This window comes from Condylura cristata, unplaced genomic scaffold (assembly GCF_000260355.1).
Source record: "Condylura cristata isolate star-nosed mole 26May11 unplaced genomic scaffold, ConCri1.0 scaffold00004, whole genome shotgun sequence".
NCBI classification, from domain to species: Eukaryota; Metazoa; Chordata; class Mammalia; order Eulipotyphla; family Talpidae; genus Condylura; species Condylura cristata.
The window spans coordinates 64,104,175-64,117,242 of NW_004567105.1; the positions used below are offsets into that span (position 1 = coordinate 64,104,175).

At 40.3% G+C, this 13,068-nt stretch overlaps 1 protein-coding gene across 2 annotated transcripts in view; it reads right to left on the reverse strand.

Moving 5' to 3' along the window:
- Positions 1-1,349: 1,349 nt before the first annotated feature.
- Positions 1,350-13,068, reverse strand: part of KIF15 (kinesin family member 15) — a 39,678-nt gene continuing 27,959 nt past the window's right edge. For both annotated transcript variants that reach the window (XM_004676258.2, XM_004676257.2), the window contains 11 exons: positions 12,404-12,508; positions 11,566-11,688; positions 9,203-9,349; positions 8,404-8,505; positions 7,942-8,106; positions 6,810-6,919; positions 5,324-5,396; positions 4,880-4,917; positions 2,787-2,952; positions 2,425-2,556; positions 1,350-1,858 (listed from right to left, as the gene is read on the reverse strand). In XM_004676258.2, the coding sequence (XP_004676315.1) occupies positions 1,805-1,858; positions 2,425-2,556; positions 2,787-2,952; positions 4,880-4,917; positions 5,324-5,396; positions 6,810-6,919; positions 7,942-8,106; positions 8,404-8,505; positions 9,203-9,349; positions 11,566-11,688; positions 12,404-12,508 (1,215 nt within the window). In that variant the 3' untranslated portion in view covers positions 1,350-1,804. The remainder of the gene's footprint in view (positions 1,859-2,424; positions 2,557-2,786; positions 2,953-4,879; positions 4,918-5,323; positions 5,397-6,809; positions 6,920-7,941; positions 8,107-8,403; positions 8,506-9,202; positions 9,350-11,565; positions 11,689-12,403; positions 12,509-13,068) is intronic.

The window sequence follows — 13,068 nt, forward strand, 5'->3', positions numbered from 1 at the left end:
GCCGCCCGAGGGTAGCGGCCTCGCGGCCATGGCACCCGCCGCCGCCTCTGGGCGCCCGCCGACGGGCTGAACGCGCTCCGCGATTGGACAGCGGCCTCACGTGACGCGACGCTCACGTGAGCAGAGGCGCCAATTCGGTCTCCACGGCGGCCTGGGGGGCGTGGGCAACTGGGACGGCGGGATGCTTCCGGCGTCAGGTTCAGATTTGCCGGGGAACACGCTGGGACCCGACTGAGATCGCCTGTGGTACGCTGGCCGCCGCCGCGGAACGTTAACTGAGCCAGCCAGGGGGTTCAGCTCTTGAACCCCAAGGTGGTCCGGCACTGGCTTCCCGTTAGAACTTGTTAAAAATACCAAGTCCCAAACCCGCGGGGATTACAATTGAGATGGGAAGGGGAAAAAAAGTACAAAATGATGTAAAAAAAAAAAAAAGTATATAAAAAAAGTCAAGTCCCAGGGCACAATCTAGGTCACTAAATTGGAATCTGCTTTGTAACAAGACCGCAGGAGATCACCTGCACCTTTCAGCTGGAGAAGCACAGAATGGAGATGCTATCAATAGGAGAAATGCTGGGGGGTGGGGGGTGGAGCCAGAAACTTCGGTTCATCAGGGAGGGGGCTGGTGTTAGGGCTTCTGACAAATCAAAGGGCCCAGACAGATGCCACCTTTATACTTTCGTCTTTTCTGGATGAACATTTCAAGTATGTGGAATGTGGTGGTCTTCTGTCTGGCTTTTTTCACTTAGCATGTGTGAGACTCACCTACGTTGCAGCATGTATCAGCTTGTCTCTATTGCTGAGTTGTCCGTAATCTGCAAGTGTTCAGTATCATTAGTCATTAGGAAAATGGGATATACCAATACACACCTGAGATGCCTACAGCAACAGGTGCTGGTGAGGACGTGGAGAAACTGGAACACCCTGCTGCTGGGAAAGTCAGATGTAAACACTTTGGCAGTTTCTTAAAACATTAGACACGTGCTTCCTAAGTGACCCAGCAACTCCACGATTACTCAAGAGACAGGAAATCTATGTCCACACCCAGATCTACACAGAAACTTATGGCAGCATTATTCATAATAGCCCCAAACTGCAGACTGTTTAAATGTCCACCAAATGGTGAATAACTTACATGTCGGATATTCACCCAATGGAATACAATAAAAAGTGACAGTGCCGACACACACTAGTTCTTGAGTGCAGGGGTTCTGCACACTTTGTTCTTGGGTGGTCAGTGCCCTAGCATATGGTAGGTGTTCATTAAATGAACTAATGATCAACTATGTCAAACACTTTATTATTTTTTTAAAAAATTACATTTTAAAAAATGCTCATGAGAATAAAGTAAGAATACGAAAATATGTTGACAAGTTTGCTTTTCATACATGCTGCACAATCAGGCATTACCCTTACTGCAAATTTTGGAACCATTACATACTGTTAGAACTTCCAGTGTCAGGCAGTATCTAGAGAGAAAATGACCAAGCCACCATCCATTATAAAACCTCGGCTACAGGATTTTATTTTAAAAAAGCAAAGGTTTCCGAGTATTTACAGTTGGTTAGAAGTCTTGAAATAGAGTAGCAGCCTCTTACGGGCAGTCTGCTGACCACCACAAGGAGTATGCAGAACATTTATCAGAAACCTAAGGGTCTGCCATCACCCTCCACCCCCACAAACACCTTAGTTAATAATCACAGTTGAATTCAGCTCCAGTAAGTGTGCAGGGGTGGCATCTTACTTTTACAAGAGAGAACCTTTCCAGACAAGCTGATTCTAGGCAGTTAACTGGCATTCTTATGATTCACTTTTTCTTTTCTTTTAAAAATACATTTTCAGCACGCAACTTTTCTGTCTCCTGGTAATTCAAAAAAAAAAAAAAAACAAGGCTTTAATTTTAGAATGAGAGCATGTAACTGGCATACATTTACTTTATATTTCAAATTTAATTTCAATTTCTAAACTAATTAACATAAAACAAGAATTTGGCGTGCTTGGTGACACGTTTGGAATAGCAGCAACAGAACTTTTGTTAAATGAAGTAAGTTCCCAGAAAAATTAAAATGATTCAATAGGCTCTCCCTGGTGGCGCAGTGGGTTAAAGCACTGTATTAAGAAGCTGAAACCACTTCCACATGAGTTCGATCCCCGCCTGCCCCAGAGGAGACCACATGGCGCGGCAGACCTCTCCTGACCCGCCCACTGCTCCCCTCAGCAGTGTACTTTGTCGATCTGCCTGCTCTGTTCCCCACTCTGTCTCTGGTGAAAGCCTCTCACCGCCCCTAAGCCTCTGGCCTGTACCCCAGTTCTGTATGAATAAAAAAATAAATCTTTAAAAAAAAAAAAAGTAATTACATTATATTTCAATTAAATGATTATTTTGAAGCCAGAATAAACTTATTTAGAAAAATTTTCAAAGTTTACCTCAGTAAGTCTGACATTCTCTTTCTTCAGTCGCACTACATAATGAATCTTCTGATGTAAGTTTTGGTGACCTACCAACTTTCCATTTTCCTCAGCAAGACATTCTACTTGCTTCCTTAACGTTTCCAATTCCTGTAGATAAATCAGTCCAGGAAAGGAAAATTGAGCTGCTCTTTTTTTTTTGTTTAAAAGTATTTCATACTTCAAGAGCATAAGCAGTGAGACAGAGCCCCCGTTCCCAGTTTTCCTGACCACACACGTCTGCAGGTGCTATGGCAACTGAGCCCAGGTTATCCCAGCGCAGGTAGAGTTGGGTGCCGACTGTGTCCTCAGTACACACAGCAGCCAACCCACAAACATACCTGGGATGTTCTTTCCTTTTCTTCATACAGCTCTTCCAGCTTTGATCTCAGTTGTTCCTTTTCCTGGAATGCCTTAGATTCCAAAGTTCTGGTCCTTTCAACTTCTTCAGTCATTCTAAGGCAGTCAATCTCTTTGTTCTGAAGGGCACTCTGGACTTCTTCAAGGCTGTAAGAATAAATATCACTTTATTCCAAAGGAACATAATTATAAAACAATACTCAGTTTCACCCAAGCCCAGAATCTTCATTTGAAAGTATCATTAATACTCAGCCCTTGTGCTACCAGGAGACCTCCATCAAAAAGAATTTTTGTTGATAGATCACTATGTAATTTTTGGCACATTAACTTGGAGTTCAAATAATTGAATGAAAATATTCTAACAAAAGTCCTAGGTAAATAATATTACTTACTAGGTAAGTAATATTTCTCAGCATTTTTAGCTACAGAAAAAGAACTGATGCTGGATACTAAGCCTCCCTGGTGGGACAAGGAGTTAAGTTACAGCAGTGTGAAGCAATTTTCAGCCACTGTAACACGAGTTCAATCCCCGGCCAGGGAGCTAACCCACCGGCTCAGAAGAATGCTCCTGTTTGGTCTGCTGCTCCTCTCAGCAGTGTATTTCGTAAGTTGCCTATACTGTCTCTGGTGAATCCTCTCATAGCCCTGCACATCTACCTCTTAGCTCTTATATGCATAAATAAATAAATCTTAAAAAAAAAAATTGATGCTGGATACAATGTCATCCCATAATTAGTTACAGAAAAATAATGAACCAAACTGAAAAACAAGTATTAAGATAAAAATGCATTGAGGTGTATTTATATTAAAATGTTACTTGGTATAATGCTTATAAAAAATTTACAATACAAAATTTAGGATAGTATGGTTAACAGTAATTGTAATGAGAACTCAAACCAAAAGAAATGTAATGCTTTAAGTCATCAATACAATAAACCTCTATAATTACTTCCCTTTATATACATGTTTCCAGTGCTAAACTGTACCACAGGGTAATCAAAACTTTCAAGCAATATATTAGGACATAATTTTGAGCAGCAGAGACTATATTTTATTTTATGTAGAAAGTAGCAAATCTGTTTGATACTTTGAAAAGAACACAATTTTATTTTTAGATGTCACTATTTACAGTATGTCAGAATTTCTATCATTTGCAACAGTATTTTATACTTAAAATGAAATACTTTATACATAAAGTCTACTTCAAAAAATGTGCTTGATGCAGCACTGCAAGCCAGCCTAGCTGCTTCACTGTGAGCTTGATCCCCACCTCACAGTGATCCACACAGCGTGGCAGACCTCTCCTGACTCGCCCACTGCACCCCTCAGCATTGTACTTCGTCAACCTGCCTGTTCTGCTCCCCATTCTGTTTCTGGTGAATGTTCTTGCCACCCCTGAACCTCTGGCCTGCATGCCAGTTCTGTATGCATAAATAAATAAATCTTTAAAAAAAAAATGTGTTTGAGGATACATAGTGTTTCAAGATTCTTTTAGGAGGTATAAAAAATAAAAGTGTTTGAGGACCTCTGTTCCTGATGAGGGGTATCTAGCCAGAGAATCCATTATCTTGGTAGTGTTTTATCACTTTAGTTGGTAATACAACCCAGGTTACTTACTTTGAAAAGAAATGATAATTTAACTTGTCAAAAGAAATAGCCTATTTATAAGAGTACATAAATATGAAAACTGTATGAATAAATTCATGTCTATAGACAACTTAGAGAGACCCAGAACAATACCCTAAGAAAATAGAGCATTAAATCTTAAAAAAAAAAAAAAAAAGAAAGAAAGAAATCAGAATACTGATCTATGGGTCTCAAGGTTTTAAATTATAGGAAACCAGAAGTGAAAAGGGAGACCTGGGCAGTTACACTGTTTTTGTTCAGGAGGAGAAAACCATCATTTCCTTCAGGGGAAGCCAAATTTTCTTGCTTGTTTGAGGAACCCCCTTTAGCACGTGGTATTTAGAAAAAGAATTTTGTAAACATTTGTTTATAACAGTATGTTCACATGTTACTGAAAGAGAATAAAGAAAAGATCAACAACTCGAATTGCAAAATAGTATATACTTACTCTGCCTTCATTTTCAGCATTTCTTCAACTAATTTATTCTAGAGAAAGACAAAAGCAAAAAGAAAAAGTGGCTTAAATTTTTAAATAATGTTGCTTTAAAAAAAGATAGAAAATAGTCTACACTCCCTCATGGTAATAAAATCAACTAAGCCATCACCCTTTTCTACAACCCCAGCAACACACAGGGGTGCCTTGCAGCATTGCGCCCCCAAAGCCCTGACAGGCACTGCTCCTGGCTGCTGCGTGGGCACGCCGTGTGGGTCTGAGCAGTAGGCTCACCGTCTAAGCACAATGACACATGCACTCTTAAGTTTCAACTATGTCTACATACTGGTGGAAAATATTGAACAGTAGGGATGCAGAAAGGAGAATTTCTAATAGTAAAATGACTTCTAAAATAGGTAAGTATTTTTCAAACAAGAGACAATTATGTTAAAAACAAACCTTAGCAAGTCTCTCTTTGATCACTTCTTCTTGTTCACTCTTTAGCTGCTGGCTGTCTGGATGATTCTGCTCACTGTACAGATGAAGAAGGGAAGATGGGGAAGTGCTGTCAAGTATATCCAAGTATCAATTTTCCATCAATCCCATGAAGCAATCTCAGGTTGCATAAAGGACACTAACCAGCAGTAACTAGGTCAGGTCAGCACAGGCAACAAACATGATGGACGCATGGAGGAATAAGGCGCCTCCCCAGCGTTCTATATGGGTCCTCACATAAGGGACATGAGGCTATGAGATAAAGTATTTTAAATTGTAGGTTTATAAATGATCTGGAAACATTCAATGTTCCATGCTCTAACTTAGTAAAAAAGAACACTAAGTAAAATGCTTTAACAGGGCTGATTTCCTGTATCAGAATCACCTAGAAGGGTAAGAGAAGCTAATCAACATCCCTGATATACACTAGAATTTGGAAAAAATCATTTAAAAATAGATTGTTGGCATCACCACCATGGCTACCCTCAAATATCTGTTGCCACGTTTAGGGTTTGGCCTAAACCCTAATCTCAGGGCTGATTCCGGACAGGGAGGGGCAGGAATGGAAAGGTTGTTGTTAAAAGACCTTCTGGCAGCAGTAAGGACAGCAGACACCCCTAGTCTGGGACGCCAGACTAAGCCAGGGCCTCCCCCACATATACAACCCCTTTTGAGTCACTCAACTCACTGCATGACATGACAGGCCACACTCAACTCCAACGTTCACACAGAAAGGCAACGAAAGGCTGGACTGGAACTCTACCTCATATACTGAAAAAGCACCCTCTGAGGGACTCCCCCTGCCAAGCACTTTAACCAGCATCTAATAACGTTATTTTTAGTCTTTTAAGTCCCTTGTGAGAGTTGTCATTTTCCGAATTTAACTGCCAAGCAAACTGAAGCACTAGTGGTTTCACAAATGAACCCAAAGTCACAACACTTAAGTGTCAGCACAGCACCCAGCCTGAGAGGGGTGCCCGAAACACACTGTGCCATAGCAATTGCAGCTATTCAAGGAAACTGCCTGAGCGTGGCCAGAACACACAGGGCAAAGCCTAAACCCAGAGCTGCTGCTCAGCTTTCCCTGGACCATGAATCATAAGGCAGAATCAGCTGGCAGGAAATTCTCCCCTTTTCTGCAAAACCCTTTGCCTGTGGGACCCTTGACCATGTGTTGTTGCCATGTTTGCTCCCTTTTTATGAGCAGGAAGTGATTGGGTTGGATTCATTTCCAGAGTGCTACAACAATGCAAAGGTTAACATAGCAGGCAGGCCTAAACGCCTTCTCCCACTTTGGAAAAGCATCATCAGATGGGCTGCAAAAGCCACAGCGGATTATCTCCTGGACTGGGGGAGCAAGGGGCACGCTGCGACTCCAATTCCATCTCTGCTGTTAACGCTACCCAGGCAGCCAAGATTTACCTACAGAGTTCGGATAGCTTTTTCTAACCTGTTGTCCTTTTGTCTTTTAATATCATCCAGCCGACCCTGCAGGAGCCAGTTTTTCTCTCTTAACTGCTCAGCTTCCAGGCGTAGGTTTTCCATTTCACACAACTGCTCCTAATAACACATCAAGTCATGTCTTCTCAGAAAACAGAACAGCAGAGGTGGTTCTGCTCCTCCAGGTCATAACTAAGACAGATTTTCTTGTGCTCAGGAGACTACACTGAGACTCATTAGAAAAACAATCAACAATGACAAGTCCTAGGGGCCTGGAACTGTGATTCATTTTCGTACCCTCAATGTCTTACACCACCCTTTAACACAAAATAATTCCTTAAAATCTTTATAAGAAAAGATGACAAAAATGTGTCTATTTGGTAAATGTTCTATTTGAGAATCTACTTAAAATATTCTAGGGCCCTCCCTGGTGGCGCAGCGGGTTGGAGCGCTGCACTGTGAAGCTAAGCCAAGCCATGGCTGCTTTACTGCAAGTTTGATCCCTGCCCAGGAGGTGATCCACATGGCACAGCAGACCTCTCCTGTCTTGCCTGCTGCTCCCCTCAGCAGAGTACTTTGTTGATCTGCCTGTCCTGCTCCCCACTCTGTCTCTGGTGAATCCTCACACCACCCCTGAACCTCTGGCCTGTACCCCATTTCTGCATGCATAAATATTAAAAAAAAAATTCTAGTCAAAAAAATTAAAAATAAGTAAAATACATGGAAAAATGCACAAAATGATGTAAAAATAAACTAATATTTTAAAAATAAATAAAATACAGCCCACCTCAGAAAATAAATTTTTACTTGGACCCAACTTGAAGATCATAATATAACTATCCAGAAGAAATACTAGTTTGTTAGGAGTCTTTTTTACACTTACTTGTAAGCTTACTTATTAAGCTTATCTATTGCTTAATTTACTTCAACCTGACCCAAATTCTCCTAAGTACTGAGATCACACCAGCCATGTGCCTGTGGGAACAGGTTCATTCTGATAGCAGCACACTGTTTTAAAAGGTCAGTCAGAGAACACTTTCCTCTGCCCATTTGTGAGTTCTGTGCCGTTTGTTTGAATTGTCTTCTTCAGTTATCTGAAAGATATTGCTTATATAATTTCTTGACAGAAATTACCCAATTACCTTGATTCTGAGGATTTCGGCATTTTTGACTTCTCTCTCTTCATTTAGCTTTGTTATAAGGTGTTGTAAAGAAATCTTAGTGGCTCTTCCATCTTCTATTTCCTGTTCTTGTGTTTCCAAGAACTTTGCCAAATGTGTTTGAAAATGCGGTGGTGTTTTAGGACTCTGAAGCAAAATAAAATAAAATCTTATCCAAGTGCCCAATTAAGTCACGTTTTATATATATACTAAGGTTTCATTTAAATGTAAATGGCCAACCACATAGACAAAAAATACTCAGGATAGTTTGTTTGAAAACTTTTTTCAAGCAAAAAAATAAAAGGCTAGTATCTTCTTATCAAGTAAAAGCAGAAAACATGTTTGTGAAATTATTTTCCCCATAAGCTACAGTATAGTAATTTCTAAGCTTTTATCACTCACAAAACTGAATACCTTGTGAAATGTACTTTTTCAGAAACATACCTGGGGATACTTGGCAGCAGAATCCATCACGTGTTCTAGCTGCCTCATTTTGAGATTATATTCATTCTTTTTCTGTTCTACTTCTTCTTTCTTTTGGTTAAGCTGGAGAAATGGAAAACACGTAAAGTTACCAGTTAAAAAAAAAACATGAGGTTCAGTTAAAATAGGCGAGCTTTCTAGGCTGCATGAGGCAGGGTCTTTACATTATTTTTCCAGGAACAGATTAATTTGAAAAGCAGTTAATTCATAAAAAAAAAAAAAAAAAAAACTCATCAATTTTCACAAATGACTACATGTGTATTTTTGTGTCAAACCTATTGTTTTAATTACTGTTGCTTTATGCATAAAGTCGGGTAACATCATGCTTTCATTTCCTTTTTGTAAAACTATTATTTTAAAGTAATAAAATGGAAAATCTGGGGTTGCCTTTTGTAGCTGTATAGTTCAGTAAACATATCTCACTTATGACCATTCATTTACATTGCTCTAAAAACAAACTGTTCTTTTTAAGCTCCATAGGTAACAAAAGGTTTGTTTTAAGAAAAATATAAAATAGGCAAAGAACAATAAAAATCAGCCACAACCTTACCACAGTGGTTAGACCTTGTGTGTTGTGGGTAGGCGGGGGGCAGCGAAGCAAGTATGAACTCATGTGAACAACCAAGTCATTAAGACCCACAGTGTACTAACCTGGTTAACCTGCCCCTCCGGACACAGGGACAAGGCCACCACAGTGATGGCCTCAGTCACGCATCATTGCTTCTGCCCTGCCCCCTCCATCCACTTTCCTACATCTCACCTCTTGCTGGAGTTCCTGGATCAGAGCATTCTTTCTGGAAAGCTCCTCCTCAGCAGAATGCAGCAGCCCTGAGTGCTTTTTTGAGGCCTCTGTGAGCATGTTAAGCTGCTCAGTGGCATGAGCCAAGTCCTCACAGAGCATGTCTCTCTGTCAGGAGACAAAGGAGAATTTATTTTCTTAACTGTGGGTCTTCAATAAGGACCTGCAAACATCACTACGTATGGTTTTTTAAATGTTAAGAAAGTTTTAAAGTAAGAACATTTTTGGCTAACATTAAAGACACATACTGAGCACTTACAAAGTGCCAAGCAGTGTTCTGAACACTTACAAAGTATCTGTTGCCTTGTTCTTCTTTATGACTTTACATGACAGTACGTTAGCTCTACTTTAAAGCTGTGACAAATGATGCACAACAGAGAAATACAACTTTCACAAGTCATACAGCTAGAATTCAAATCCTAGTCATCTAAAACCAAGGCCTATGCACTGAATAGCATGTTGTTTCCCTACCTTTATTATCGTTTGACTCATTTACTTTGCCTTTTACCTTCTTGTATTATGTGTGACTTCAAATCCTTTCTGGGACACAGGAAGTTATAAATACTAGTCAGTGGATATAAACACAAATCCAGCAGCATGCATAAAATGATCTCAGGTCCATTCCCTGGGCCTCTGTTTTCTCCATCTCTTATTAGATATACACAGAACCATGTAGTTGCCCAGGAGAAAACTGGTGCCCGCTGTTTCCTCCTGCTCTGCACCAGCCACTTTTGGATACCAACAGCTGTCAACTGTTAGTTCTGAAACACTTCTCAACTCTATCTCACCCACTAACATCCACTAGAAATCCTTGGTTTGGATCAAGTCCTAGGCCTTCTGCTTGGACTTAAAATCTATGCAGCTTAATTCTGTAAGGTACAGCTGATCCCCCTGAAGAGCCTTTAGACATACCTGAGCTCTTGCACTCCCAGCCCATTACACCCACTGTTGCTCTTGCTGGGGACACTCCAGAAACATTCACCACTCCAAACTTCCCTCCGAAGCAAAGTCTTGTACAAATACTATCACCTCTGGGAAGCTCTATGAAATTCTCTAAGCATAACTGCTTCCCTCCCTTCCTCTTTTGCACTTCCTTAATACAGCTACATCTCAAATTACATTGCATACTTTGCTGTTAAAATAACAGTGTCTCTATCATCCTTCCATTCCCAAATGTCAAGCTAGTCTCAGACTATATGATATTTGCACTCAATAAATATTAATTGAAATTGAAGAATGAGTGAACTAATGAATGAATAATTAAATATTTCTTGAATCTGTTTCACGGGTAGAATAATTTAGCAAGAAAACCTTATTTCTACAGCAACACAGAGCAGTATACACAGCAGGATGCAATCTGAAAAAAGGAAAACTAAAGACGTGTAGAATTAACCTAAAATACCTCTGGATTGAATGTGTGATGCTCTAAATTCTAAATTTTTTTTTTAAGATTTATTTATTTATTCGTACAGAACTGGGGTACAGGCCAGAGTTGCGGAGAGTGTGAGAGGATTCACCAGAGACAGAGTGGGGAGCAGAACAGGCAGATCCACGAAGTACACTGCTGAGGGGAGCAGCGGCGGGTCCTCCGGGGCAGACGGAAATAGAACTCCTGCGGAAGTGGCTTAAGCTTCTTTGTGCTGGGCTTTAACCAGCTGCGCCACCAGGGAGGGCCCTAAATTCTAAATTTTGATAGTACTTCTTAATTTTTTAAAAAGATACATGTACATCAACAACAGCAATAAAAATAAGACCCTCTTTGGTGGTGCAACAGGTTAGGACACAGCACTGCAAGCTGGCCACATCCAATTCAGTTCAAAACCAGGCTCCAGAGGCGACCCACATGGTGCGGCAGAGCTCTCCTGTTTCACCCAATACTCCCCTCAGCAGTGGTCGTCAGTCGCCTGTTCTGCTCCCCACTCTGTCTCTGGTGAATCCTCTCAACACCCCTGTACCTCTGGCCTGTACCAGTTATGGATGCATAAATAAATCTTTAAAAAAAATTTTTAAAAGCACTTTAGCTAAAGTTCATCCTAAAATTCACCTGGTAACCAGTCTTCCCTTCGCTCCCTATGCCACCACTGCTCCCAAGGGGATGAAGTTTCCACCCTGTTCCCCTTTCTGAAGAGGATTTGGTATAGGGACTTAGCATGGTGTCAACAAAAATGAACGAAAACAAAAAAAATGACCATTTTAGTGGAATCTATTTGCCTCACAAGCTACGGAAAATGATTATTGTTCCCTTAAAAATTCATGAATTTAGTTAATAATGACCTCTACATCCACATGCACAATGACAAGTAATAAAGCAAGGAGTCCTCTACCTCAATGTCCTCAGAGAGTATTCTCAACCTCAAGCTTTCTTTTAGATCCAGAATTTCCATTTCCTGCCTCTTAAGCAACACTTTGGTCTCTTCTTTGTCAGTCAAAGCAGAGTTGTATTTGCACTGCAGAAAAGAAGGTATGATACATGAGTTGTCTGCTTTATTATGTTTAAATTCAGATTAAAATAACTTAAGACTGAATCTTAGTTCCAAGTGACAACCAGATTGGCACAATTCAATAAATCCTTGTTGAGAGGAGAAGCGCCGCGGCTATCAGTGAAACACACCTGGCCTGTCAACCTTCTCAGGAGACAGCTCCCAGAAATAAATGTGAAGTGCAGCAAGCTCACTTGATAAAGGGAAGAACACTGACAAAAACCTTCCTCTTGACCCACAGTCCTCCTGGAGGAGGAAGCATCCAGACTATATAGAAACTTAGATATATCCATGAGAAATAAGCAGCAAAGTGATAAGGATGTTAGGAAAAAATAAACTCAAAAAATGGGAAAACAATTAATAATTAATTGTTAATTAAACAATAATTAATAAGTCTATTTAACTCTTCAGTCCTTGAAGCAAATAATTACACTGCATAAACAAAACTATCTGTTTGTGATTTAGTTTGGATCAGCAATTCCCAGGTCAGGGAAATCTGAGAATTCAGCAGCCGACAGGCTACTTGCACATTGCCACAAAGATACTACAAGTCCTGCAAATACAGAACCCTACTGAACTTTAGTATTTCCAAACCTACATGACACACAATCGTATTTTCTGGTGGAGCCTGTGAAGTGTGCTTCATGCTCAAACTTACAATCCTATTGGTAACAGAACTTACATTTATGTCCTTCAGTTCTTGTTTCAGCGTATCTACAGTTTCTGTTTTCTGTTTCTCTGACAGTCTTAAGTCCTGGATCTGGTTCATGAGCTCAGCCACCACTTCCTGACAAGGACAGAAACATTATCTTCATATCCAAGGACAGTGAGGGGACACTTCCAAATTAGAAATCATGTATCTTTTTTCCTAATGACAGCAGAAGTCAAGTTTAATTTAGCAAAATATCATGTCAAATGCTTTATTACCAAATTACACTTTAATGGCCTTATGCCATTTTAATCAATTGCTTTAGTTTTAATGAATAAGTTACAAAAATAAGGAATTTACAGATAATTTTCTATTTGTGCATCCATATTGTTTTTATTATTCTAGTTAAACAATAGGGACTTGAGAATTGGTATCACGGGACTCAGAGTCAACAAAAAGGGTGGCACCGGCAGTTAGCTAGTTAGGGGCAGGATGTATTTCAGACATGTTGTCAAGAGTGGGGAAATAGTATGGCCTTGAAGTTACATGGGGAATTATGTAAACAACCACACACTCTAGCTACCCTGGAAGATGAACAAGACTTAAATGCATGGAGAAATGCTGGCTGTCACCTGGGAGACTGTTCAAGCTACATTTATAAAGAAAATGCAGAGGGATGTAACTTTAGCCTCTCCCTA